Genomic DNA, 25309 nt, shown 5'->3' on the forward strand with positions numbered 1-25309 from the left:
GTCGCATCAGACCGCTACGCTCACCTCCACCTATCTCGGCTCGCAGCTGGCTTGTCAGCCTCATCAACCCGCAGCTTCATCTGCGCCCATTGGGCGTCGTCTAGGTAAGACGTACCTGCTCCTGACTCGTTCATTCTCCCTTCGCTTTAGTCTCTGTCAGCGTACCAGTGCCTTTAACTCATGTTTACCACGCCTCCTATCGCCGGTCAGTCTTGGCATTTCCAGGGTCGCGACTAGCTCGTTCCGTTAGTTCCCCGCTCAGGCCGCCGTAGCCCTCTCTTCCCTCTGTTGCTAAGATCGCTCCAAATTCTGTCAGTAGTTCCAATTTGCATTTCAGCTCATTCTGGCCTCCGCCCCAGCTGCCGCTGGTCTCCTAATCGCAGCACCATTTTCTTAAAGCTTTTCATGACTAGTAGAGGGGATCCGCCTAAAGTTCCATATAAAACGCACCTGAAAACAAACGGAGTTATGGGCAATCTTTTATTTACAATTTCTCTTTTCTGTAAAAAAAAAAAAAAAAGCCGTGCTGCCCCTTCTACTCCAGATCCATTCAAGCAGCCCATCCACACAGACGGCAGAGCGTCCGAGCGCTGCAGCTCCAAAATGGTGCAGTCATCAGGTATCTGAAAGAGAAAATACCTTAACTATGGACCCAGCAGGTAGATTACCCGAGAGCAGAGACGCAGCCTACCTAGATCCGCGCTTATCATCTGGTGAACCAGGTGGAAACGTAACAATGCTGCAGGAACACACGAATGGCTTCATTAGTAGGTCCAGCATCCACAACAACCGCAATCCCAGCCATTGACTGTAGATGGCTTGACGATCTCAGTTGAGCAATCAGGAACACAAGCCACTCAGGCAGCCAACATACACGGGGAGAAACAGTCACGCACACACACCTTAGCAGCACTATCAATCACGGGGCCGCTCCTGGTGCACAAAGCGGGGAGGATGGTTCTCCTTCCCCCTCAGTCGGGCCAATGTCGCACCCCGAGTAGTCTGATCATCAGAAGCCGCTCGTAGGCTCTCTAATTTTGCAGCTTCATTGCGGATCTCATCTGCGTACTTTCCAGTCGTCAATCTTAACCTCCACCCTCGAACAGTTAGCTTCACCTGCACAGTGATCCGAACTTCACGAGTCCTCTTTCAAGTGATTCATAGTTCACAACGCCGCTCGCTCTGACAGCTTTCTTTCCTCGTCATCCATTGGTTCCGACCCATATCAAGGAGGCATACCCACAGTTAGTACGCAGACATGCGCGCTAGGTGGTCAGCGTCATCTGTACAGTTGACACACGCGACGGGATAAAACCAGCCAACGTTCTTCTGGTAAATGGATGGTCAGTAATTACCGCCGGAGCTAGTCGTAGCCGACCACAAAGCTCGCTCGTATAAAACAAGCCTCCCGTTCCCCGATAATCCGACTGCTTACCACCAAGCCGGACCGTCACTGGCAATATGGCTTACAAAGATCTAACTTCCCTGTTATGTGGCCGATTACCTAAAAGCGTTTCGGTAATCCCCTTCTGTCGGTCGCTACCAGCCGTTGGAGCAGGACGTATGGCGATCCTCATTGGCAGGAAACTAAACTCCGGCCCGACGTCGACTTTCGGTCTCGTGTCCGTGCTGTAGTCTACCCTTTTCCTTGCGTTCTCTAAAGAGCTTTTGGGGGATTTACAGGCCCCTATTATTTAGCGATCCAACTTCGTCTCATTGCCCCCAGCATAAGATAAAAACACTCCAGGATTTTGAGAATTACATCCATGCATTCATCCGTAGTTGCATTAATTAATTAATTAGTTAAGCAGGATTCGTATATCCGTACAACTTAATCATATTACAGCAGATCACAGGCAGCCAGTCTGTCCCTCCAGGTCCCGTTATAACTCCCACATCTGCGTCCGTGCAAAGCATTCCTACAGCTTCCCTTCTTCAGTTCTTTCCTACATCCGCAGTCTGCTCGCTGGAAGCAACTTTCACGCTAAGCTTTAGCAACCTACCACATCATCTAGTCTAGTCTGGTCATCTAGTCTAGTCGAACCCCGCTGTGAATCGTGGGTCGCGCTATCCCACAGCACGCCCGAAAGTTTTATTTTAAAAGAAATTGATCTGGAAAAATTTAGCCTGATTTTGTAACATTGACACCAGTTCTGGTGCATGTAACAATGACATTGATTTTCTTTGCTGTTCTTTAACCATGATTTGTCTCTGGTTTTCGCTACTGAAGCAGTGGAAGCGGACGCAACAGTGCAGGCTGCGTTGGCCTCACTTCCAAATATTTAATTAACATTAACAGCCGCCTCGTTTGGCTCAGAACTTTTCTCTTTGCAGATGAAGAAGGTTGTTTACAGCAAAGCTATAGTCGGCTGGTCCCAGGTGACGGTCAGTGTTGTCCGCCAGTAGTAGCAGAAGAAAGGCCAAGTCTTCTTCTCAAGCCCTTGCATGATTTAAAGGTGCAGATGGCTCTGAGTCACCAGGAACTGAGAAATAAATAATAAAATTCACATGTCAAAGAAAATGGAAAAAATATCAAATATAAAACAGTTCACACCTAAATCAATGTGATTTTTTTAAAAAAGGAAAAAAAGGTGCTGTGCACTCTTTTCACCACTAGGGGGCACTAACGACTTGCACTCTGCATTTTCACACTTTCTAACTCAACACGGGCAAAAAACTTGTACATTTTTTCATCTTCCTGGCACATTTTGCGTCAGTGTCGTCTTTCACAAAAGATATTTTAGTGAAAGAGCCAGCAAAAGCTTACAGCACCTGGTGGGAGTCGCTGGACCGGCGGCCTACTCCTAAAGTATGCTCCGCTGATGAGGGTAATCGATGACAGCTGAGGATGATGATGACACCACCGCACTCCAACCGGAACCTGTCGCCATCTGGTGGTAAGAGGTGGAAAAGGCGCACAGGAAAAAAACCCACCAAGAAAACCAGAGAACCCCGGAACATAACAAATCCGTTTTCAGATGTATGATGTAAGATCTGTTATTGAACGGCATTAGCTCCAGTTCATACTCCAGACCAAATGGTGGCGGTATTGCACACTTTCAGTTTTTTTTAAAACCGCCATGAAAAGAAGAACAGCCATGAAGCCGGAGAAGATAAGATATGATGTTCATATTTACCATTTTTACTCGCATAATATCGCCTTAAAAGTAGAGAGGGCCTCAGTAGCCTGATGTGTTTGCAGTACTGTAGTGTGTATGAAGCATGTAATGTACAAAGTGGCAAAGCAGAATAATAAGACATTAAGTTACTAAAAAGTACTACTTCATTAACAATTATAATAAACCAAAAGTGTAATTGTAGCATACTGTAATCGCACTACTAATATATAAAATATGTAATGCCAATATACTTAAAATACATTGTAAGTATATTTTAAATGTAATTCAATCACAAAAATAGTACACTCAAAATATACTAATCAAGAACTTTTATATTACATTAAAATCAATATTAAAGTACACTAATTTTAACATAAGTTGTCAAAAAAGTACGTTGATGTACACTTAGTACACTTTAAATTGTGCTTTGGTACAATTTAAATGCTATTAAAGTACATTAAGCACAAATTTAGTTGTTCCAAAATATCAACTAATCCTAAGTGAACTTGAAATATATATGATTAGTCTGACTTAAAGTATCCTTGAATTATTTGACCAGCTCATTATGCTAACCGGTGCAGCCATCTCATTGGACACTTAAGCAAGAAGCTTGCTGAACAGCGTTCAATGATTGGTCGGCAGGTGCTGTAAGCTTTTGCTGGCTCTTTTACTAAAATATATGTGTGAAGGATGATGCTGTAGTAAAAATGTACCAGAGCAGAGATATGAAGAAATGTAGAGAGGGTTTGTTTGAGTTAAATAGTGTGAAAATGCAAGAGTCTTTAGTGCCCTCTGGCGGTGGTGAAGGATTAAAGCACCTGGTATAGCACCAGGTTCCACCGCCAGGGGGCACTAACAACTCTGGACCTCAACATATTCTCACTTTGTAAATCAGCGCGGATTAAAACTAAATGTATTCATACATCTGACACCTGTTGGTTTAGTTCTATCACAATACCAAATAGATTTTTGCTAATTTTGTTGTTTCAAAAAATAAACATTTAGTATCAGAAAGGTACTGGTTTCTTTATTTGTCAACAATAATGTAACATTGTGGATCTTGTTAATTACAAAACGTTTGCTTGGTTTTAGGTTTTTACAGTTTATAGAGAAAAAGCTCAAAGAAAAAGAGCAGATTTCTGAAATGAAATATGGTTAAAAAGAAAACATGGCAGCAATGCAATTGTTTCTATGAGCAAAGAAAATAAGACAGACACGGATAAAAGCCGTTTGCTGGTTTCCTGACATTTTCTATCTCCAGGCTGCAGGTGTGTTGCAGACAAAACATGAAGGATGTCATGAATTAAATTGAAAACTAAATAAAATAATGAAACCAAAATATCATACCTGGGTTCTACTCTCTGTAAAAATTATTTTTGCAGGTTGCTTTAACGGTTTTACGTTGAATATGCAAAAATCAACTAAATGTTTTAATTTTAGCTAATTTTTTAGGGTAAGAACCTGCTGGCAATATTACAGTACTTTCTATGAATTTTACAACTTCTAATATTTCCACAGTGAATTTTTGTGGTTTCAACATTTCATAAAAGTAAAACTGACGTAAAATTTATATTTCTTGAGTTATGATATTTAAATGTTTTTTTACAGTAACGTAATGCTTTGGATTCTGTAACTGTTAGCATTTTACAATTTTTTATCATAAATTTTACAGATTTTTAAAAAACATTTACAGTGTAGGAAGGCAGTGGCCAGGCTACTAAAATGCACATGGTAATTGATTTAATCATGTTTTTGAGATTAATAATGAGGTGATTAACTGAGCAGGTGAAAAGAAAAGCATCTTCCAGTTTGAATTTACACCAAAGTTCATCACAGGGCATTTTATGCTTTATGTTTTAATTTTAAAGACTGATGATTACAGCTCACAGATTTTTAAATGAACATGATTCATTATTAATTCTAATTTCGTGTGACAAACTAAACTGAGGTTTTCTGTTAGATATTAGGCACAGAGACATTTGTAGACATGTGGTTTTAACCTTATTTCCTCCATGTAGAAAACTATTTCCATATAGAGGAAATTATGTTCCACATGGAGGAAAAGGCTTTCAATTTTGAATAACTTAACACGTATTCATAAAATAGTATTATTTTATTTTGTTTGATAAAAGATCAAACAGAAAATGTTAACAGTTTTTAGATATTTCAACATAAAATGCTTCACAAATGAAACAAATGTTTTGCATCATCAGAAACTCCTCTGATTCTGTGTATCAGTGTAACGATGTATCCTGGCTGCTTCGCCTCATCAACGTTTATTAAATTTTAATTTCCTTGTCTACAATATTCACAAGCAACATGATGGGTAAAAATCCTCAACACAGTCTTGAAAATATGCTGATAAATGTTGATACATTTGTCTCGATGTTCAAGAGACCAAAGAGACGTTTAGGGAGGACGCGGCCTCTAGAGCCTGAGTCCATTAGAAAACTTGTTTTAATGGTGAATTTCAAGGTGTGAGATTTGTTTCAGTATATTTCTGGAATATATTAGCCATCTTTATCAATTTACAACAAAATGAATTTCATGAATTATTTAAAAATCAAATCAGAAGAACATTAAAAATACACCAGTTTCCATATATTTTTTTCTAGAAATATTTAGTTTTTGGCACTAAAATGAAGTGAATAGTCACAATAAAATCATTTTTACATTTTGATCAAGCACATTTAAAATACTCATTTCAACAGTTTTTTTTTTTTGCTTCTTAATTTTGCAGAGAAAATTAATAAAATAGTAAACAAGAGCTTATTTGTTTAATATAACAGATTTGCGTGTGACAAACTAAACTGATGTTTCCTGTTAGATATTAGGCACAGAGACATTTGTAGACATGTGGTTTTAACCTTATTTCCTCCATGTGGAAAACTATTTCCATATAGAGGAAATTATGTTCCACATGGAGGAAAAGGTTTTAAATTTTGAATAACTTCACACGTAAAGTTACAAATACATATTTACATACAACAACATATATATTTTTTTATCACATCTTAAGTTAAATCAGACTAAAACTCTCTTGTTTTATGTCAGAATTATTGAAGTTATTTCTATTTGCTAAATGCCAGAAAACCAGGCGACAACATTTTTTAAAAATTGTTTTGAAACTTTCCTCCTATTCAAAAGTTTACATACATTTAGTCAGTATCACAGATAACTGTCTCTGACTTGGGTAAAAACGTTGTGGGTTTCCTTCCACAAACCTCAGATTGATTCACTGACACATTTCAGTTAATTTGAGTCACACCAAATCTAAAACACACTGATTTCTTTGTTGACACGATGAGAAACTCAGGAGAAATCAGTCAAACTATCAGGAAGAGAAATGAAGTTTACAACCCCATATGTATCAGTATTTATGCAGGTTACGTAAATACTCTTCTCCTCGCTGAGTTACAGAAAATGATGGGTCACAGATTTTGCTGCAGCACCTGCCCTGCTCAGCACGGATAAAAGCTGTTTGCTGGTTTCCTGACATTTTCTATCTCCAGGCTGCAGGTGTGTGCAGACAAAACATGAAGGATGTTATAAATTAAATTGAAAACTAAATAAAATAATGAAACCAAATTATCATACCTGGGTTCTACTCTCTGTAAAAATTATTTTTGCAGCTTGCTTTAACGGTTTTACGTTGTGTAAACAAAAATCAGCAAAATGTTTTAATTTTAGCAAAATTTTTAGGGTAAGAACCTGCTGGCAATATTACAGTACTTTCTATGAATTTTACAACTTCTAATATTTCCACAGTGAAGATTTATGGTTTCAACATTTCATAAAATTAAACTGACGTAAAATGTATATTTCTTGAGTTATGATAATTAAATGTTTTTTTACGGTAACGTAATGCTTTGGATTCTGTAACTGTTAGCATTTTACAATTTTTACTGTAAATTTGACAGATTTTTAGAAAAAAAACTGTACAGTTTAGGAAGGCATTGGCTAGGCTACTAAAATGCACATGGTAATTGATTTAATCATGTTTTTGAGATTAATAATGAGGTGATTAACTGAGCAGGTGAAAAGAAAAGAATCTTCTAGTTTGAATTTACACCAAAGTTCATCACAGTGCATTTTATGCTTTGTTTTAATTTTAAAGACTGATGATTACAGCTCACAGATTTTTAAATGAACATGATTCATTATTAATTCTAATATGAAGCCTAGGCGCAAATTCAAACTGGAAGACTCCTTCATCCCCACCGGGACCCGTTAATTGAAGCGACCTGCCCACAATCGTCGACCTATCAACGCCGGACCAAGCCACGTCACGTCCAATCATCAACCAAGTCCCAGCCGATAAGGACCTTCATTCATGGCGTCCTTCGCTCTCCAGCCGAGCTCAACCCACCACCACCCCTTCTCCTCCATTCGCCCGGTCCTGAGGCCCGCGCCCTTCTTCAACCTCCACCACCAGTGCCGGGCCCTGGGGGATGACGTTCCTAACAGCATCAGGGATGCTCATCTGAAGCCTATCGCTAACGCTGCGATAACCATTATCCCCAGCCGGGGCCCGAGCGCCAAAGACTTTAAATTCTGTTTGTCAATAAACTCTTCTAATTGTCTTCTTATCTCCGTCTGAGTCTCTCCAGATTGAATTTCGTGTGACAAACTAAATTGAGGTTTCCTGGTAGATATTAGGCACTGAGACATTTGTGGACATGTGGTTTTAACCTTATGTCCTCCATGTGGAAAACTATTTCCATGTAGAGGAAATCGTGTTCCACATCAAGGAAATGGTTTTAAATTTTGAATAATCTAACACGTATTCATAAAATAATATTATTTTATTTTATTTAATAAAAGAGATGAAACAGAAAATGTCCTGTGACAGACTGGCGACCTGTGAAGGGTGACTCTGCCTCTCGCCCAGAACATTAGCTGGAGACAGTCACCAGCATCTCCTGACCCCACTAGAAACAAGGGTGTAAGAAAATGAATGTATGGATGGATCAAATGGAAAATTATAACAGTTTTTACATATTTCAACATAAAATGCTTCACAAATGAAACAAATGTTTTGCATCATCAGAAACTCCTCTGATTCTGTGTATCAGTGTAACGATGTATCCTGGCTGCTTCGCCTCATCAACGTTTATTAAAATTTTAATTTCCTTGTCTACAATATTCACAAGCAACATGATGGGTAAAAATCCTCAACACAGTCTTGAAAATATGCTTATAAATGTTGATACATTTGTCTCGATGTTCAAGAGACCAAAGAGACGTTTAGGGAGGACGCGGCCTCTAGAGCCTGAGTCCATTAGAAAACTTGTTATAATGGTGAATTTCAAGGTGTGAGATTTGTTTCAGTATATTTCTGGAATATATTAGCCATCTTTATCAATTTACAACAAAATGAATTTCATGTATTATTTAAAACTCAAATCAGAAGAACATTAAAAATCCATCATTTTCCATATATTTTTTTCTAGGAATATTTTGTTTTTGGCGCTAAAATGAAGTGAATAGTCACAATAAAATCATTTTTACATTTTGATCAAGCACATTAAAAATACTCATTTCAACAGTTTTTTTTTTTTTTTTTGCTTCTTAATTTTCCATAGAAAAATTGATAAAATATAAACAAGAGCTTATTTGTTTACTATAACAGATTTGCGTGTGACAAACTAAACTGAGGTTTCCTGTTAGATATTAGGCACAGAGACATTTGTAGACATGTGGTTTTAACCTTATTTCCTCCATGTAGAAAACTATTTCCATATAGAGGAAATTATGTTCCACATGGAGGAAAAGGTTTTAAATTTTGAATAACTTAACACGTAAAGTTACAAATAGATATTTACAAACAACAACATATATTTTTTATCACATCTGAAGTTAAATCAGACTAAAACTCTCTTGTTTTATGTCAGAATTACTGAAGTTATTTCTATTTGGTAAATGCCAGAAAACCTGGCGAAAACATTTTTTAGAAATTGTTTTGTAACTTTCCTCCTATTCAAAAGTTTACATACATTTAGTCAGTATCACAGATAACTGTCTCTGACTTGGGTAAAAACGTTGTGGGTTTCCTTCCACAAACCTCAGATTGATTCACTGACACATTTCAGTTAATTTGAGTCACACCAAATCTAAAACACACTGATTTCTTGTTTGACACGATGAGAAACTCAGGAGAAATCAGTCAAACTATCAGGAAGAGAAATGAAGTTTGCAACCCCATATGTATCAGTATTTATGCAGGTTACGTAAATACTCTTCTCCTCGCTGAGTTACAGAAAATGATGGGTCACAGATTTTGCTGCAGCACCTGCCCTGCTCAGCACGGATAAAAGCCGTTTGCTGGTTTCCTGACATTTTCCATCTCCAGGCTGCAGGTGTGTGCAGACAAAACATGAAAGATGTTATAAATTAAATTGAAAACTAAATAAAATAATGAAACCAAAATATCATACCTGGGCTCTACTCTCTGTAAAAATTATTTTTGCAGGTTGCTTTATCGGTTTTACGTTGTATATGAAAAAATCAGCCAAATGTTTTAATTTTAGCTAATTTTTTAGGGTAAGAACCTGCTGGCAATATTACAGTACTTTCTATGAATTTTACAACTTCTAATATTTCCACAGTGAAGTTTTGTGGTTTCAATATTTCATAAAAATAAAACTGACGTAAAATTTATATTTCTTGAGTTATGATAATTAAATGGGTTTTTTTTACGGTAATGTAATGCTTTGGAATATGTAACTGTTAGCATTTTACAATTTTTTATCATAAATTTGACAGATTTTTAAAAAACATTTACAGAGGAAGGCAGTGGCCAGGCTGCTAAAATGCACATGGTATTTGATTTAATCATGTTTTTGAGATTAATAATGAGGTGATTAACTGAGCAGGTGAAAAGAAAAGCATCTTCTAGTTTGAATTTACACCAAAGTTCATCATAGTGCATTTTATACTTTGTTTTAATTTTAAAGTTTTAATTTTACAGCTCACAGATTTTTAAATAAACATAATTCATTGTTGGTCATTTAGTCTTGCAGACGAGGACATCTTATGTCCAATGAAACCAGTTTCCTGCACTTTGCTGCAGTTAGAGAATAAAGCAGAGGTGTGAGCCAAGAGCCATTTCAAGACAGTTGTGAGCTTTAAGCACAAATAATCTGTTTGACACAATGTCTTTCTCCTGGGTCCGAGCGCCAAAGATTTTCATTTTTCAATCAAACTTTCTAATACCTCTCTCTCATTTTCTCTCTCTCTCTCTCTCTCTCTGTGTGTGTGTGTTTGTGTGTGTGTGTGTGTGTGTGCGTGTGTGTTTGTGTGTGTGTGTGTGTGTGCGTGTGTGTGTGTGTGTGTGTCCAGGTTGAAATTACTGTTAAACTCAAAGGAACTAAATCATATAAAATTGATTGACAAATATGTAAAATCAGTAAATGTGGTTCAATTCCTTTTTGTGTTTTCATTTATTTTATAGAAATTAGATACATAGGAATTTTCACAGCATTGTAGTGTCAGGTAAAGGTAGGTCTCTCTGGTTATGAACACCTAATTGTAGTTTGTAAGTGTCTGACAGATAGTTATTGTAGATTTCTTATAAACATTTCTTAAACTGTAAGGGATGCTGGATCTTGGTCTGTGGGACCAAACAGACACATTTAACATTTTCTTCTACAATACGTAAATACATACTGTAGTTTATTTTCATCACACTTATAAAAAGAAGTCTGAATAAACATCAAACAATTCATTTCTGAGGATCATGTCATATAACAATTTCCTTAGATTAGAGTACTGTGATAAAAGAAAGGCCTGTTTCTGATTGGCTAGTAGTGTGCTTCTTTTTACATACATTATGAATCTGCCAATCACAAGCAGGAGGATCTGCTTAGTTAGAGGAGGTGTAAAACTGAGAGTAGATCCCCTCCCAGAAAATCTTTCAATATATATTTTCAACTGAGAAAGTTATCACTCACTTTGTGATCCATCAGCAAAATGTTCCTCTTCACTTTGGTGCTCGTGGTGCTGTTTCTACCGGAAGGCAAGTTTTTGATTATGATTAATATTATTCTAACATTATAATGTTTAGTGTGATTTCATTAAATTTAGATTTTCTCCCATTAAAAACTACAATAATTATCTAATTCCTGTTTGTCTTGTTAAACCTTTTAAACTTTTTCTTCCCTCTCTGTATTTTGTGCTGATGCGATTCAACCATTTTGTCTTGGTTAAGACAAGGATTTTGTTATTTAGAAAAAATGTAATAATGCTCATTTTCTCTTTGTTTTAATTAGCTGACACCCTGACATGTGAATGTGTACCTGGCCCCTACGTAAATTGCTCTAAGGAAACAACCAAATGTCCCTCACAGTACGATCGTTGCTTAGTAGCAACAGAAGTCAAAGTTAAAGGTACGTATTTGTGAGATTTCCAGTTGATGACATTTAGTTTGGGAACTCATCACTTTAAAATTTGTGTTCTTTAATTACAGGTGGTGCAAATGTTACTGAGCGGAACTACAAAGGTTGCATTACGTCTGATCTGTGTCTTAACTACTCTATCAACGTTGGAGCTTACAGAATTGTACAAAGCAGCAAGTGCTGCAGTGAAGATCTCTGCAACGCTCAGATTAACTACACAAAACCTGGTAATTAATTCATTGGTGGTATTTTTCAATACTTTGCACAATTTGAATTTACAGTGCTTACAAACTTTTTAACCCATTACAGATTTGGATAAAAAACAGAATACACTTAGTTTTGTGATTCCAGCTTCATATACATGTTTTAGGAGAAACAAGTTGGTGACAAAAAAATTAAGTTTTTTAGAGAGAAATTATAATAATTCTTAATTTCTTTTCAGTAGAATAACTATCTCTGTATCTTAGAGTACAATTCCACTACAAATGGAAAAAAGTGCTTCAGCTGTGACGGAGAAAACTGCACGAAAACCCTTAACTGTGCAGGGGATGAAAACTACTGCGTTAAAGTAACAGGTAAGAGGCCAACATGTTTGCATGCTTCATATTTATCATCACAAGAACATTAAGACCAGATACAAATGTGTTTATGACATCATAACTTTACTCTCATTTTTAAAGAAAATGTAAATGGAGTAAGTCTGACGCTGAAGGGATGTGCCTCTGAGTTGGCGTGCTTAGATAAGGCAGCTTCACTGGTGAATGAGTTCACTGGATCAAATATTAGCTGCTGTCAGGGCGACTACTGCAACAGCGCCAGCAACACCATCAGCACCAGCAGCACCAGAAGCCCAAACAGCACCAGCAGCACCAGCAGCACCAGCAGCACCAGCAGCACCAGCAGCACCAGCAGCCCAAGCAGCACCAGTAGCACCAGTAGCACCAGTAGCACCAGCAGCACCAGCAACACCATCAGCACCAACAGCACCAGCAGCACCAGCAGCACCAGCAGCACCAGCAGCACCAGCAGCACCAGCAGCCCAAACAGCACCCGCAGCACCAGCAGCACCAGCAGCACCTGCAGCACCCGCAGCACCAGCAGCACCAGCAGTACCAGCAGCACCAGTAGCACCAGCAGCACCAGTCCCACCCTGCTGCTCCTGTTGGTGCCTCTGTTGTTTTCTAACTTATTTTCTTAGCTCACAGAAGCTACTGAATTGCTGCCATGTTTTCTTTTTAATCACAATTCATTTTCTAAACCTGTTCTTTTTATTTGATTCTATAGCTTGGTTAGCTAAGCAACATTTTATAATCAACAACATCCTCTATACTTTGTTGTTCTATACTAAAATAATCTTCCTCAATAAACACAATTTTTTTTATTCTGGGTCCAGTACCGATCTGATTCTAAATGTTTAGTTTTGAAAAAATAAATTGACTTGAAGTTATAGATGTGGAATAAACATGTTTCATTTTCTTTGATTTAATATTAAAACTTGTTTTAATCAAAGTTAAAAGCTTTCAGAGCCCAAGATTGTAGAGTTTGAATGGAAAACTAACCAACATGAATGTAAAATTCAACCTGGAGAGACTCAGAGAGAAAGTAGCTGTCTTACTTTCTTAGCTGATAGAAATAATTGCATTGCTACCAGGTTTTCTTTTTATGCATAATTCATTTAATAAATCTGTTTTTTCTTTTCATTGATTCTCTATAAATTCACTAAGATAAAACCAAGCACAATTCTGTAAACATCCTCAATACTTCACTGCTGTTGTGCTCTAAAAAGAAATCCTGCTGAATAAATGCATTAAAAAATAATTCTGTGTACTTTTCTGATTCTAAATGTTTATTTTTTAAACTGATGCAACTGAGGAAGATTGACTGAAATGATTTAAAAACATGAACTGAAAGGCTGGGGGTAAAAGGAGAGAGGGAATAAAATTAGGTGTGAGTGAAGGATTTTTTTAAGATAACTGAATGGCTGTTGCCACATGAATAATTTGCTTTGTCAAAAAATGCATCCCTCCTCAAACATGAAGAAATAAAGAGTTCAGAGTGAAATAGCTTTTCCTACATAATCACCTGTTCTCTGAGCTAAAGGTATGAGTTTCATACCAACAGGACAATATTTGGGGAATATCGTCCAGCTTTAACCTTTTACAATCTAAAATTCTCACCACTTTCAAATACATAATGTTTTACATTTATTCAATTTAAATAGATTAATTTATCAAACATTTTTATCCAAAAGTTCATGTCATTTGTTTAAGATGAACACAAACAGCAAGTTGATGAAAATGAAGTCATGTTGACTTGAAATCCATTATTGACAAGAAGGTTTTGTTTTACAGCAGGGTGTCCAAAGTTGGTCCTTGAGGGCCGACATCCTGCATGTTTTAGTTTTCTCCCTGGTTTAACGCACCTGGATCAAATGATGGATCATTAGAAGGCCTAAGAAGAACATTGACAAGCTGAAAAGGTTGTTGGTACCACCAGGGAGAGAACTAAAACGTGCAGGATGCCGGCCCTCGAAGACCAACTTCGGGCACCCCTGATATAGTGGTAAAGAAAATATGATCTGTCTACAAGAAACAATATAGGGCACAGGTGTGAAACTCCAGTCCTCAAGGGCCGCTGTCCTGCAGTTTTTAGATGTGCAACACGTACAAAACACTGGAATGAAATGGCTTAATTACCTCCTCTTTGTGTAGATCAGTTTTCCAGGCACATCTAAAAGTTGCAGGACAGCGGCCCTTGAGGACTGGAGTTTGACACCCCAGTTTTACAGTGTAGAGCAGTAAGAACCCATATTTGACACTGTAAAAAACTTTTTCTTCTTTTCAATGATATCTGGGAAAATGTTGAGAGAGGAAAACAGTAGAGCGTCTCTCTTGTGTTCAGGTAGATCCCTCTCTAAGGCGTCTCGTAAGTGATGGAAATCATACAGTTGGATGTCATGGTTGGACATCAGGATGACCTGTGGAGACTCAAATCCATGATCCTTAAGATCTGTGTTACAAACAGGACACAAAGAGAATTTTTCTGTATATTTCTGGAAATATATTGGACCATCTATATCAATTTACAAGAAATAAATGGCATGTATTATTTAAAAATCAAATCAGAAGAGCATTAAAAATCCATCAATTTTCACATGTTTTTTTCTAGAAATATTTTGTTTTTGGGACTAAAATGAAGTGAATAGTCACAATAAAATCATTTTTACATTTTGATCAAGCACATTAAAAATACTCATTTCAACAGTTTTTGGTTGTTTTTTTTGCTTCTTAATTTTGCAGAGAAAATTAATAAAATAGTAAACAAGAGCTTATTTGTTTACTGTAACAAATTTGCGTGTGACAAACTAAACTGAGGTTTTCTGTTAGATATTAGGCACAGAGACATTTGTAGACATGTGGTTTTAACCTTATTTCCTCCACGTAGAAAACTATTTCCATATAGAGGAAATTATGTTCCACATGAAGGAAATGGTTTTAAATTTTGAATAATTTAACACGTAAAGTTACAACCATATATTTACATACAACAACATATATTTTTTTATCACATCTGAAGTTAAATCAGACTAAAACTCTCTTGTTTTATGTCAGAATTACTGAAGTTATTTCTATTTGGTAAATGCCAGAAAACCTGGCGAAAACATTTTTTAGAAATTGTTTTGTAACTTTCCTCCTATTCAAAAGTTTACATACATTTAGTCAGTATCACAGATAACTGTCTCTGACTTGGGTAAAAACGTTATGGGTTTCCTTCCACAAACCTCAGATTGATTCACTGACACATTTCAGTTAATTTGAGTCACACCAAATCTAAAACACACTGATTTCTTGTTTGACACGATGAGAAACTCAGGAGAAATCAGTCAAACTATCAGGAAGAGAAATGAAGTTTGCAACCCCATATGTATCAGTATTTATGCAGGTTACGTAAATACTCTTCTCCTCGCTGAGTTACAGAAAATGATGGGTCACAGATTTTGCTGCAGCACCTGCCCTGCTCAGCACGGATAAAAGTCGTTTGCTGGTTTCCTGACATTTTCCATCTCCAGGCTGCAGGTGTGTGCAGACAAAACATGAAGGATGTTATAAATTAAATTGAAAACTAAATAAAATAATGAAACCAAATTATCATACCTGGGCTCTACTCTCTGTAAAAATTATTTTTGCAACTTGCTTTAACGGTTTTACGATGTATATGCAAAAATCAGCAAAATGTTTTAATTTTAGCTAATTTTTTAGGGTAAGAACCTGCTGGCAATATTACAGTACTTTCTATGAATTTTACAACTTCTAATATTTCCACAGTGAAGTTTTGTGGTTTCAACATTTCATAAAAGTAAAACTGACATAAAATTTATATTTCTTGAGTTATGATAATTAAATGTTTTTTTACGGTAACGTAATGCTTTGGATTCTGTAACTGTTAGCATTTTACAATTTTTACCGTAAATTTGACAGATTTTTAAAAATTTTCTTCATTGTAGGTAGTGGCTAGGCTACTAAAATGCACATGGTATTTGATTTAATCATGTTTTTGAGATTAATAATGAGGTGATTAACTGAGCAGGTGAAAAGAAAAGAATCTTCCAGTTTGAATTTACACCAAGGTTCATCACAGTGCATTTTATACCATCCATCCATCCATCCATCTTCTTCCGCTCATCCGGGGTCGGGTTGCGGGGTTAGCAGGTAACCCCTGAAGGGAGGCCCAGACTTCCCTCTCCCCAGCCACTTCTTCCAGCTCTTCCGGGGGAATCCCGAGGCGTTCCCAGGCCAGCCGAGAGACATAGTCCCTCCAGCGTGTCCTGGGTCTTCCCCAGGGCCTCCTCCCTGTGGGACGAGCCTGGAACACCTCACCAGGGAGGCGTCCAGGAGGCATCCTGACCAGATGCCCGAGCCACCTCAACTGGCTCCTCTCGATGTGAAGGAGCAGAGGCTCTACTCTGAGTCCCTCCCGGATGACTGAGCTTCTCACCCTATCTCTAAGGGAGAGCTCAGCCACCCTATGGAGAAAACCCGTTTCGGCCACTTGTATCCGCGATCTCGTTCTTTCGGTCATGACCCAAAGCTCATGACCATAGATGAGGGTGGGAATGTAGATCGACCGGTAAATCGAGAGCTTCGCCTTTTGGCTCAGCTCTCTCTTCACCACGACGGACCGGTACAGCGCCCGCTTGACAGCAGACGCTGCGCCAATCTGCCTGTCGATCTCCCGCTCCCTTCTTCCCTTATTCGTGAACAAGATCCCGAGATACTTGAACTCCTCCACCTGGGGCAGGACACCCCCCTTGACCCGGAGAAGGCACTCTACCCTTTACCGGCTCAAGACCATGGCCTCGGATTTGGAGGCACTGATCCCCATCCCGGCCGCTTCACACTCGGCTGCGAACCGCTCCAGCGAGAGCTGCAGATCACGGCCCGATGAAGCCAAAAGGACCACATCGTCTGAAAAAAGCAGAGATGAGATCCTAAGGCCACCAAATCAGATCCCCTCAACACCTTGGCCGCGCCTAGAAATTCTGTCCATGAAAGTGATTAACAGAATCGGTGACAAAGGGCAGCCCTGGCGGAGTCCAACTCTCACCGGAAACGAGCCCGACTTACTGTCGGCAATGCGGACCAGACTCTGACACCGGTCATACAGGGACCTGACAGCCCGTATCAAAGGGCCTGGTACCCCATACTCCCGGAGAACCCCCCACAGGGCTCCCCGAGGGACACGGTCGAACGCCTTCTCCGAGTCCACAAAACACATGTAGACTGGTTGGGTGAACTCCCGTGCACCCTCCAGGACCCTGCCAAGGGTGTAGAGCTGGTCCAGTGTTCCACGACCAGGATGAAAACCACACTGCTCTTCCTGAATCCGAGGTTCGACTATCCGACGGACCCTCCTCTCCAGGACCCCTGAATTGACCTTGCCAGGGAGGCTTAAGAGTGTGACCCCTCTTTAATTGGAGCACACCCTCCGGTCCCCCTTTTTGAACACCTTATAGTGGTGGAGGGGTTTGAGTGTCCCAATGATCCTAGGAGCTATGCTGTCTGGGGCTTCATGCCCCTGGTAGGGTCACCCAAGGCAGACAGGTCCTAGGTGAGGGACCAGACAAAACGCAGCCCAAAGACCCCAATGATGAATGAAAATCTTGGACTTGGTGTTCCCTTGCCCGGACGCGGGTCACCGGGGCCCCACTCTGGAGCCAGGCCTGGAGGGGAGGGGCACGATGGCGAGCGCCTGGTGGCCGGGCTTTTACCCATGGGGCCCAGCTGGGCTCAGCCCAAAGAGGAAACATGGGTCCCCCCTCCCATGGGCCCACCACCCGTGGGAGGGCCAAAGGGGTCGGGTGCATTGTGTGATGGGTGGCGACCAAGGGCGGGGACCCTGGCGGTCCGATCCTCGGTTGCAGAAGCTGGCATTTTATACTTTGTTTTAATTTTAAAGTTTTAATTTTAGGGCGTGCCGTGGTAGCGTAGTGGTTAGCGCAACCCGTATTTGGAGGCCTTGAGTCCTCGACGCGACCGTTGCTGGTTCGACTCCCGGACCCGACGACATTTGCCGCATGTCTTCCCCGTTTCCTGTCAATCTACTGTCATGTAAGGGACACTAGAGCTCACATAAAGACGCCTGGAGGTGTAAAAAAAAGCTTTAATTTTACAGCTCACAGATTTTTAAATGAACATAATTCATTGTTGGTCCTTTAGTCTTGCAGAAGAGGAAATCTTATGTCCAGTGAAACCAGTTTCCTGCACTTTGCTGCAGTTAGAGAGTAAAACAGAGGTGTGAGCCAAGAGCCATTTCAAGACATTTGTGAGCTTTAAGCACAAATACTCTGTTTGATCCCCAAAATAACAAAAAGATCTGACTTTACAGGAAAAATAAATATTGTTTTGAGTATTTATTAGCACAGTTCCATGATTACATCTTGCCATGTTGTCTGGTTGTTTACCTTTGCAGATTTAGTTTGAACCTTAATTATCCAAAATGTATAGAAACAGCAAGTTATTCATAATATAATATTATTTTATTTTGTTTAATAAAAGAGATGAAACAGAAAATGTCCTGTGACAGACTGGCGACCTGTGAAGGGTGACTCTGCCTCTCGCCCAGAACATTAGCTGGAGACAGTCACCAGCACCTCCTGACCCCACTAGGGACAAGGGTGTAAGAAAATGAATGTATGGATGGATCAAATGGAAAATTATAACAGTTTTTACATATTTCAACATAAAATGCTTCACAAATGAAACAAATGTTTTGCATCACCAGAAACTCCTCTGATTCTGTGTATCAGTGTAACGATGAATCCTGGCTGCTTCGCCTCATCAACGTTTATTAAAATTGTCATTTCCTTGTCTACAATATTCACAAGCAACATGATGGGTAAAAATCCTCAACACAGTCTTGAAAATATGCTTATAAATGTTGATACATTTGTCTCAGTGTTCAAGAGACCAAAGAGACGTTTAGGGAGGACGCGGCCTCTAGAGCCTGAGTCCATTAGAAAACTTGTTATAATGGTGAATTTCAAGGTGTGAGATTTGTTTCAGTATATTTCTGGAATATATTAGCCATCTTTATCAATTTACAACAAAATGAATTTCATGAATTATTTAAAAATCAAATCAGAAGAACATTAAAAATCCATCATTTTCCATATATTTTTTTCTAGAAATATTTAGTTTTTGGCACTAAAATGAAGTGAATAGTCACAATAAGAATCATTTTACATTTTGATCAAGCACATTAAAAATACTCATTTCAACAGGTTTTTTTTTTGCTTCTTAATTTTGCAGAGAAAATTAATAAAATAGTAAACAAGAGCTTATTTGTTTAATATAACAAATTTGCGTGTGACAAACTAAACTGAGGTTTCCTGTTAGATATTAGGCACAGAGACATTTGTAGACATGTGGTTTTAACCTTATTTCCTCCATGTAGAAAACTATTTCCATATAGAGGAAATTATGTTCCACATGGAGGAAAAGGTTTTAAATTTTGAATAACTTAACACGTAAAGTTACAACCAGATATTTACATACAACAACATATATTTTTTATCACATCTGAAGTTAAATCAGACTAAAACTCTCTTGTTTTATGTCAGAATTACTGAAGTTATTTCTATTTGCTAAATGCCAGAAAACTTGGCAAAAACAGTTTTTAGAAATTGTTTTGTAACTTTCCTCCTATTCAAAAGTTTACATACATTTAGTCAGTATCACAGATAACTGTCTCTGACTTGGGTAAAAACATTTTGGGCCTTCACTGTAGGAAGGCAGTGGCCAGGCTACTAAAATGCACATGGTATTTGATTTAATCATGTTTTTGAGATTAACAATGAGGTGATTAACTGAGCAGGTGAAAAGAAAAGCATCTTCTAGTTTGAATTTACACCAAAGTTCATCACAGTGCATTTTATGCTTCGTTTTAATTTTAAAGTTTTAATTTTACAGCTCACAAATTTTTAAATGAACATAATTCATTGTTGGTCATTTAGTCTTGCAGAAGAGGAAATCTTATGTCCAGTGAAACCAGTTTCCTGCACTTTGCTGCAGTTAGAGAGTAAAACAGAGGTGTGAGCCAAGAGCCATTTGAAGGTATTTGTGAGCTTTAAGCACAAATACTCTGTTTGACACAATGTCTTTCTCCTGGGTCTGAGTGCCAAAGACTTTCATTTGTCAGTCAAAATTTCTAATAGCTCTCTCTCTCTCTCACTGTGTGTGTGTGTGTCTGTCCAGGTTGAAATTACTGTTAAACTCAAAGGAACTAAATCATATAAAAATTGATTGACAAATATGTAAAATCAGTAAATGTGGTTCAATTCCTTTTTGTGTTTTCATTTATTTTATAGAAATTAGATACATAGGAATTTTCACAGCATTGTAGTGTCAGGTAAAGGTTGGTCTCTCTGATTATGAACACCTAATTGTAGTTTGTAAGTGTTTGACAGATAGTTATTGTAGATTTCTTATAAACATTTCTTAAACTGTAAGGGATGCTGGATCTTGGTCTGTGGGACCAAACAGACACATTTAACATTTTCTTCTACAATACGTAAATACATACTGTACTTTATTTTCATCACACTTATAAAAAAAAGTCTGAACAAACATCAAACAATTCATTTCTGAGGATCATGTCATATAACAATTTCCTTAGATTAAAGTACTGTGATAACAGTAAGGCCTGTTTCTGATTGGCTAGTAGTGTGCTTCTTTTTACATACATTATGAATCTGCCAATCACAAGCAGGAGGATCTGCTTAGTTAGAGGAGGTGTAAAACTGAGAGTAGATCCCCTCCCAGAAAATCTTTCAATATATATTTTCAACTGAGAAAGTTATCACTCACTTTGTGATCCATCAGCAAAATGTTCCTCTTCACTTTGGTGCTCGTGGTGCTGTTTCTACCGGAAGGCAAGTTTTTGATTATGATTAATATTATTCTAACATTATAATGTTTAGTGTGATTTCATTAAATTTAGATTTTCTCCCATTAAAAACTACAATAATTATCTAATTCCTGTTTGTCTTGTTAAACCTTTTAAACTTTTTCTTCCCTCTCTGTATTTTGTGCTGATGTGATTCAACCATTTTGTCTTGGTTAAGAAGAGAATTTTGTTATTTAGAAAAAATGTAATAATGTTCATTTTCTCTTTGTTTTAATTAGCTGACAACCTGAAATGTAAATGTGTACCTGGCCCCTACGTAAATTGCTATGCAGAAACAACTGAATGTCCCTCACAGAACTATAGTTGTTTAGTAGCAACAGAAGTCTATTTTTCAGGTACGTATTTGTGAGGTTTCCAGTTGATGACATTTAGTTTCTGAACTCATCACTTTAAAGTTTATGTTCTTTAATTACAGATGGTGCAAAGATTGAGCGCAACTACAAAGGTTGCATTATATCTGAACTGTGTCTTAGCTACTCTGTCAACTTTGGAGCTGAAAGAATTGTACAAAACAGCAAGTGCTGCAGTGAAGATCTCTGCAACGCTCGGATTAACTACACAAAACCTGGTAATTAATTCATTGGTTATGTTTTTCAATACTTTGTACAATTTGAATTTACAGTGCTCACAAACTTTTTTAACCCATTAGAGATTTGGATAAAAAACAGAATACACTTAGTTTTGTGAGTCCAGCTTCATATACATGTTTTAGGAGAAACAAGTTGGTGACAAAAAAATTAAGTTTTTAAGAAAAAATTATAATAATTCTTCATTTCTTTTCAGTAGAATAACTATCTCTGTATCTTAGAGTACAATTCCACTACAAATGGAAAAAAGTGCTTCAGTTGTGACGGAGAAAACTGCACAAAAACCCTTAACTGTGCAGGGGATGAAAACTCCTGCTTTAAAGTAACAGGTAAGAGGCCAACATGTTTGCATGCTTCATATTTATCATCACAAGAACATTAAGAACAGATCCAAATGTGTTTATGACATCCTAACTTTATTCTCATTTTTAAAGAAAATGTAGCTGGAGTAAGTCTGACGCTGAAGGGATGTGCCTCTGAGTCGGTGTGCTCAGATAGGGCAGCTTCACTGGTGAATCAGATCACTGGATCAAATATTAGCTGCTGCCAGAGTGACTACTGCAACGGCGCCAGCAGCACCAGCAGCACTTTTTAATCACAATTCGTTTTCTAAACCTGTTCTTTTTATTTGATTCTATAGCTTGGTTAGCTAAGCAGCATGTTATAATCAACAACATCCTCTATACTTTGTTGTTCTATACTAAAATAATCTTCCTCAATAAACACAATTTTTTATTATTCTGGGTCCAGTACCGATCTGATTCTAAATGTTTAGTTTTGAAAAAATAAAATGACTTGAAGTTATAGATGTGGAATAAACATGTTTCATTTTCTTTGATTTAATATTAAAACTTGTTTTAATCAAAGTTAAAAGCTTTCAGAGCCCAAGATTGTAGAGTTTGAATGGAAAACTAACCAACATGAATGTAAAATTCAACCTGGAGAGACTCAGAGAGAAAGTAGCTGTCTTACTTTCTTAGCTGATAGAAATAATTGCAATGCTACCAGGTTTTCTTTTTATGCATAATTCATTTAATAAATCTGTTTTTTCTTTTCATTGATTCTCTATAAATTCACTAAGATAAAACCAAGCACAATTCTGTAAACATCCTCAATACTTCACTGCTGTTGTGCTCTAAAAAGAAATCCTGCTGAATAAATGCATTAAAAAATAATTCTGTGTACTTTTCTGATTCTAAATGTTTATTTTTTAAACTGATGCAACTGAGGAAGATTGACTGAAATGATTTAAAAACATGAACTGAAAGGCTGGGGGTAAAAGGAGAGAGGGAATAAAATTAGGTGTGAGTGAAGGATTTTTTTAAGATAACTGAATGGCTGTTGCCACATGAATAATTTGCTTTGTCAAAAAATGCATCCCTCCTCAAACATGAAGAAATAAAGAGTTCAGAGTGAAATAGCTTTTCCTACATAATCACCTGTTCTCTGAGCTAAAGGTATGAGTTTCATACCAACAGGACAATATTTGGGGAATATCGTCCAGCTTTAACCTTTTACAATCTAAAATTCTCACCACTTTCAAATACATAATGTTTTACATTTATTCAATTTAAATAGATTAATTTATCAAACATTTTTATCCAAAAGTTCATGTCATTTGTTTAAGATGAACACAAACAGCAAGTTGATGAAAATGAAGTCATGTTGACTTGAAATCCATTATTGACAAGAAGGTTTTGTTTTACAGCAGGGTGTCCAAAGTTGGTCCTTGAGGGCCGACATCCTGCATGTTTTAGTTTTCTCCCTGGTTTAACGCACCTGGATCAAATGATGGATCATTAGAAGGCCTAAGAAGAACATTGACAAGCTGAAAAGGTTGTTGGTACCACCAGGGAGAGAACTAAAACGTGCAGGATGCCGGCCCTCGAAGACCAACTTCGGGCACCCCTGATATAGTGGTAAAGAAAATATGATCTGTCTACAAGAAACAATATAGGGCACAGGTGTGAAACTCCAGTCCTCAAGGGCCGCTGTCCTGCAGTTTTTAGATGTGCAACACGTACAAAACACTGGAATGAAATGGTTTAATTACCTCCTCTTTGTGTAGATCAGTTTTCCAGACACATCTAAAAGTTGCAGGACAGCGGCCCTTGAGGACTGGAGTTTGACACCCCAGTTTTACAGTGTAGAGCAGTAAGAACCCATATTTGACACTGTAAAAAACTTTTTCTTATTTTCAATGATATCTGGGAAAATGTTGAGAGAGGAAAACAGTAGAGCGTCTCTCTTGTGTTCAGGTAGATCCCTCTCTAAGGCGTCTCGTAAGTGATGGAAATCATACAGTTGGATGTCATGGTTGGACATCAGGATGACCTGTGGAGACTCAAATCCATGATCCTTAAGATCTGTGTTACAAACAGGACACATTCATGTTATAGACCTATGCAATTTCATCTATTTTCTTTTAAAGTGTATTAAAAATGTCTCTTGAGAACAGCAGTCATTGGAAGACACTACTAACATAATGTTCTCTGATCTGTGCTAAATACTTTTCTTGGCTGAAATCTTTCTTTCTTTCTTCATGTCATAAATTATTGTCAACCTTTGAGCGAACAAAGTAGAACTTCTTCCCCATCTTCTTGATCTCCTTTGCAAGTTTGACATCATTTTCTCTGAAGCGATCAGCTGAGATGATAATAAAGATGTCTGTCGTCTCACCTCCCCCATCAAGGTAACCACAGCGATCAAAGGGCAGTACAAACGCACTGTAGACCGAGTCACAGACGACACCATCCCCAACAGTCTCTCCATTCCTCTACCCAACTTGAACTCAAAATTCATCTCCACCTTCATTGCGACTGTCATCCCTAAGGTGAAGCTCCACCGCAGAGTGCTGTCTGAGGCACCAATGCCAGCCGCTCCAACGCTCCCGGCTTCCCTGCCAGATCCAAGCCGACCTCAGGTCCAGTACCTGAGCCTTCCTCATGTGGCTGGGGAAAGGCATGGTCAGAAGCAGAGGTAAGCTGTTTCAGAAATATGGACCCTTTATTGAGGTGGATTTATCAGCTGCATATTCAAACTAACTCTAGACTACTATATGTGTTGGTGAGGTTTTATGATATTGCTCATGAACATAGAAACTCATCATCACATTTACTTTTATTTCTACAGGTTAGGAGAACCACAGCGGAACATCCAGCCCAAACCCCCGGTGGCCACTTACATCCCCCCCAGATTGTCTGCAGCCCCGGTCCTGGTTGTGGTTCCTGCTCAGCCACAGGCGCCGTCCATGATGCTCTGCAGAACCTCCAACGGCCAGAACTTCGTACCTTCAGCTCCCCCTCCTGCGCTGACAGCCAGGCCAACCAAGCCTCATAAATCCTTGAGGCCTTGCGGGGTCTGCAAAATACCCCAGTGTGGTGGACAGAAGAAGCGATACACACCCTCCAAAAACAAAACTGCTGGAAGTAGCCAAAAAATATTTACCTTTTGCCCAGCAACTAGGAGATCCACCACTTCTGTTTTTGAAGGCATTGTTTACGACAGCTTTGAGAATTTCAAGAAGTTTGTAGACAGTGAACTTGAAGACAAACAAACTAAAGAGTTTTTGTTTTGTCAGAAACACTACATTGGACAGAATAATCAGTAAAAAAATGTTTATATTATTTGTGACTTTTGTTTGTCTCATTGTTATTTATGTTATATTTGTTTATATTTTGTTTTTTTGTTGTTGTTGTTGTTGTTGAACAAATGAAAGTTTTCATAAATATAAATACTCTGT

At 38.2% G+C, this 25309-nt stretch overlaps 2 protein-coding genes across 2 annotated transcripts; both read left to right on the plus strand.

Moving 5' to 3' along the window:
• Positions 1 to 11090: 11090 nt before the first annotated feature.
• On the plus strand, positions 11091 to 12865 carry LOC111608404 (urokinase plasminogen activator surface receptor-like). The gene is made up of 6 exons (XM_023332373.1): positions 11091 to 11136; positions 11390 to 11506; positions 11587 to 11742; positions 11983 to 12090; positions 12196 to 12330; positions 12646 to 12865. Exons 1-6 carry the CDS (start codon positions 11091 to 11093, stop codon positions 12711 to 12713), a joined length of 630 nt encoding a protein of 209 aa, XP_023188141.1. The 3' UTR covers positions 12714 to 12865.
• An 8034-nt stretch (positions 12866 to 20899) lies between these two features.
• Positions 20900 to 22162, plus strand: LOC111608391 (phospholipase A2 inhibitor and Ly6/PLAUR domain-containing protein-like). Its single transcript, XM_023332336.1, has 5 exons — positions 20900 to 20945; positions 21199 to 21315; positions 21396 to 21548; positions 21789 to 21896; positions 22002 to 22162. The coding sequence occupies exons 1-5, from the start codon at positions 20900 to 20902 to the stop codon at positions 22160 to 22162; spliced, it is 585 nt and encodes a 194-aa protein (XP_023188104.1).
• Positions 22163 to 25309: the final 3147 nt, after the last annotated feature.

Source organism: Xiphophorus maculatus, chromosome 4 (assembly GCF_002775205.1).
Source record: "Xiphophorus maculatus strain JP 163 A chromosome 4, X_maculatus-5.0-male, whole genome shotgun sequence".
NCBI classification, from domain to species: domain Eukaryota; kingdom Metazoa; phylum Chordata; class Actinopteri; order Cyprinodontiformes; family Poeciliidae; genus Xiphophorus; species Xiphophorus maculatus.

What these genes read in the sequence shown, in the direction of transcription:
- LOC111608404 (XM_023332373.1), top strand. Translation starts at nt 11,091, where the DNA reads ATGTTCCTCTTCACTTTGGTGCTCGTGGTGCTGTTTCTACCGGAAG. An exon ending in GGTGCTGTTTCTACCGGAAG is followed by an intron (nt 11,137 to 11,389) that starts GCAAGTTTTTGA and finishes TGTTTTAATTAG; the next exon opens with CTGACACCCTGACATGTGAA. An exon ending in CTACTGCGTTAAAGTAACAG is followed by an intron (nt 12,091 to 12,195) that starts GTAAGAGGCCAA and finishes TCATTTTTAAAG; the next exon opens with AAAATGTAAATGGAGTAAGT.
- LOC111608391 (XM_023332336.1), top strand. Translation starts at nt 20,900, where the DNA reads ATGTTCCTCTTCACTTTGGTGCTCGTGGTGCTGTTTCTACCGGAAG. An exon ending in GGTGCTGTTTCTACCGGAAG is followed by an intron (nt 20,946 to 21,198) that starts GCAAGTTTTTGA and finishes TGTTTTAATTAG; the next exon opens with CTGACAACCTGAAATGTAAA. An exon ending in GATTAACTACACAAAACCTG is followed by an intron (nt 21,549 to 21,788) that starts GTAATTAATTCA and finishes TCTGTATCTTAG; the next exon opens with AGTACAATTCCACTACAAAT.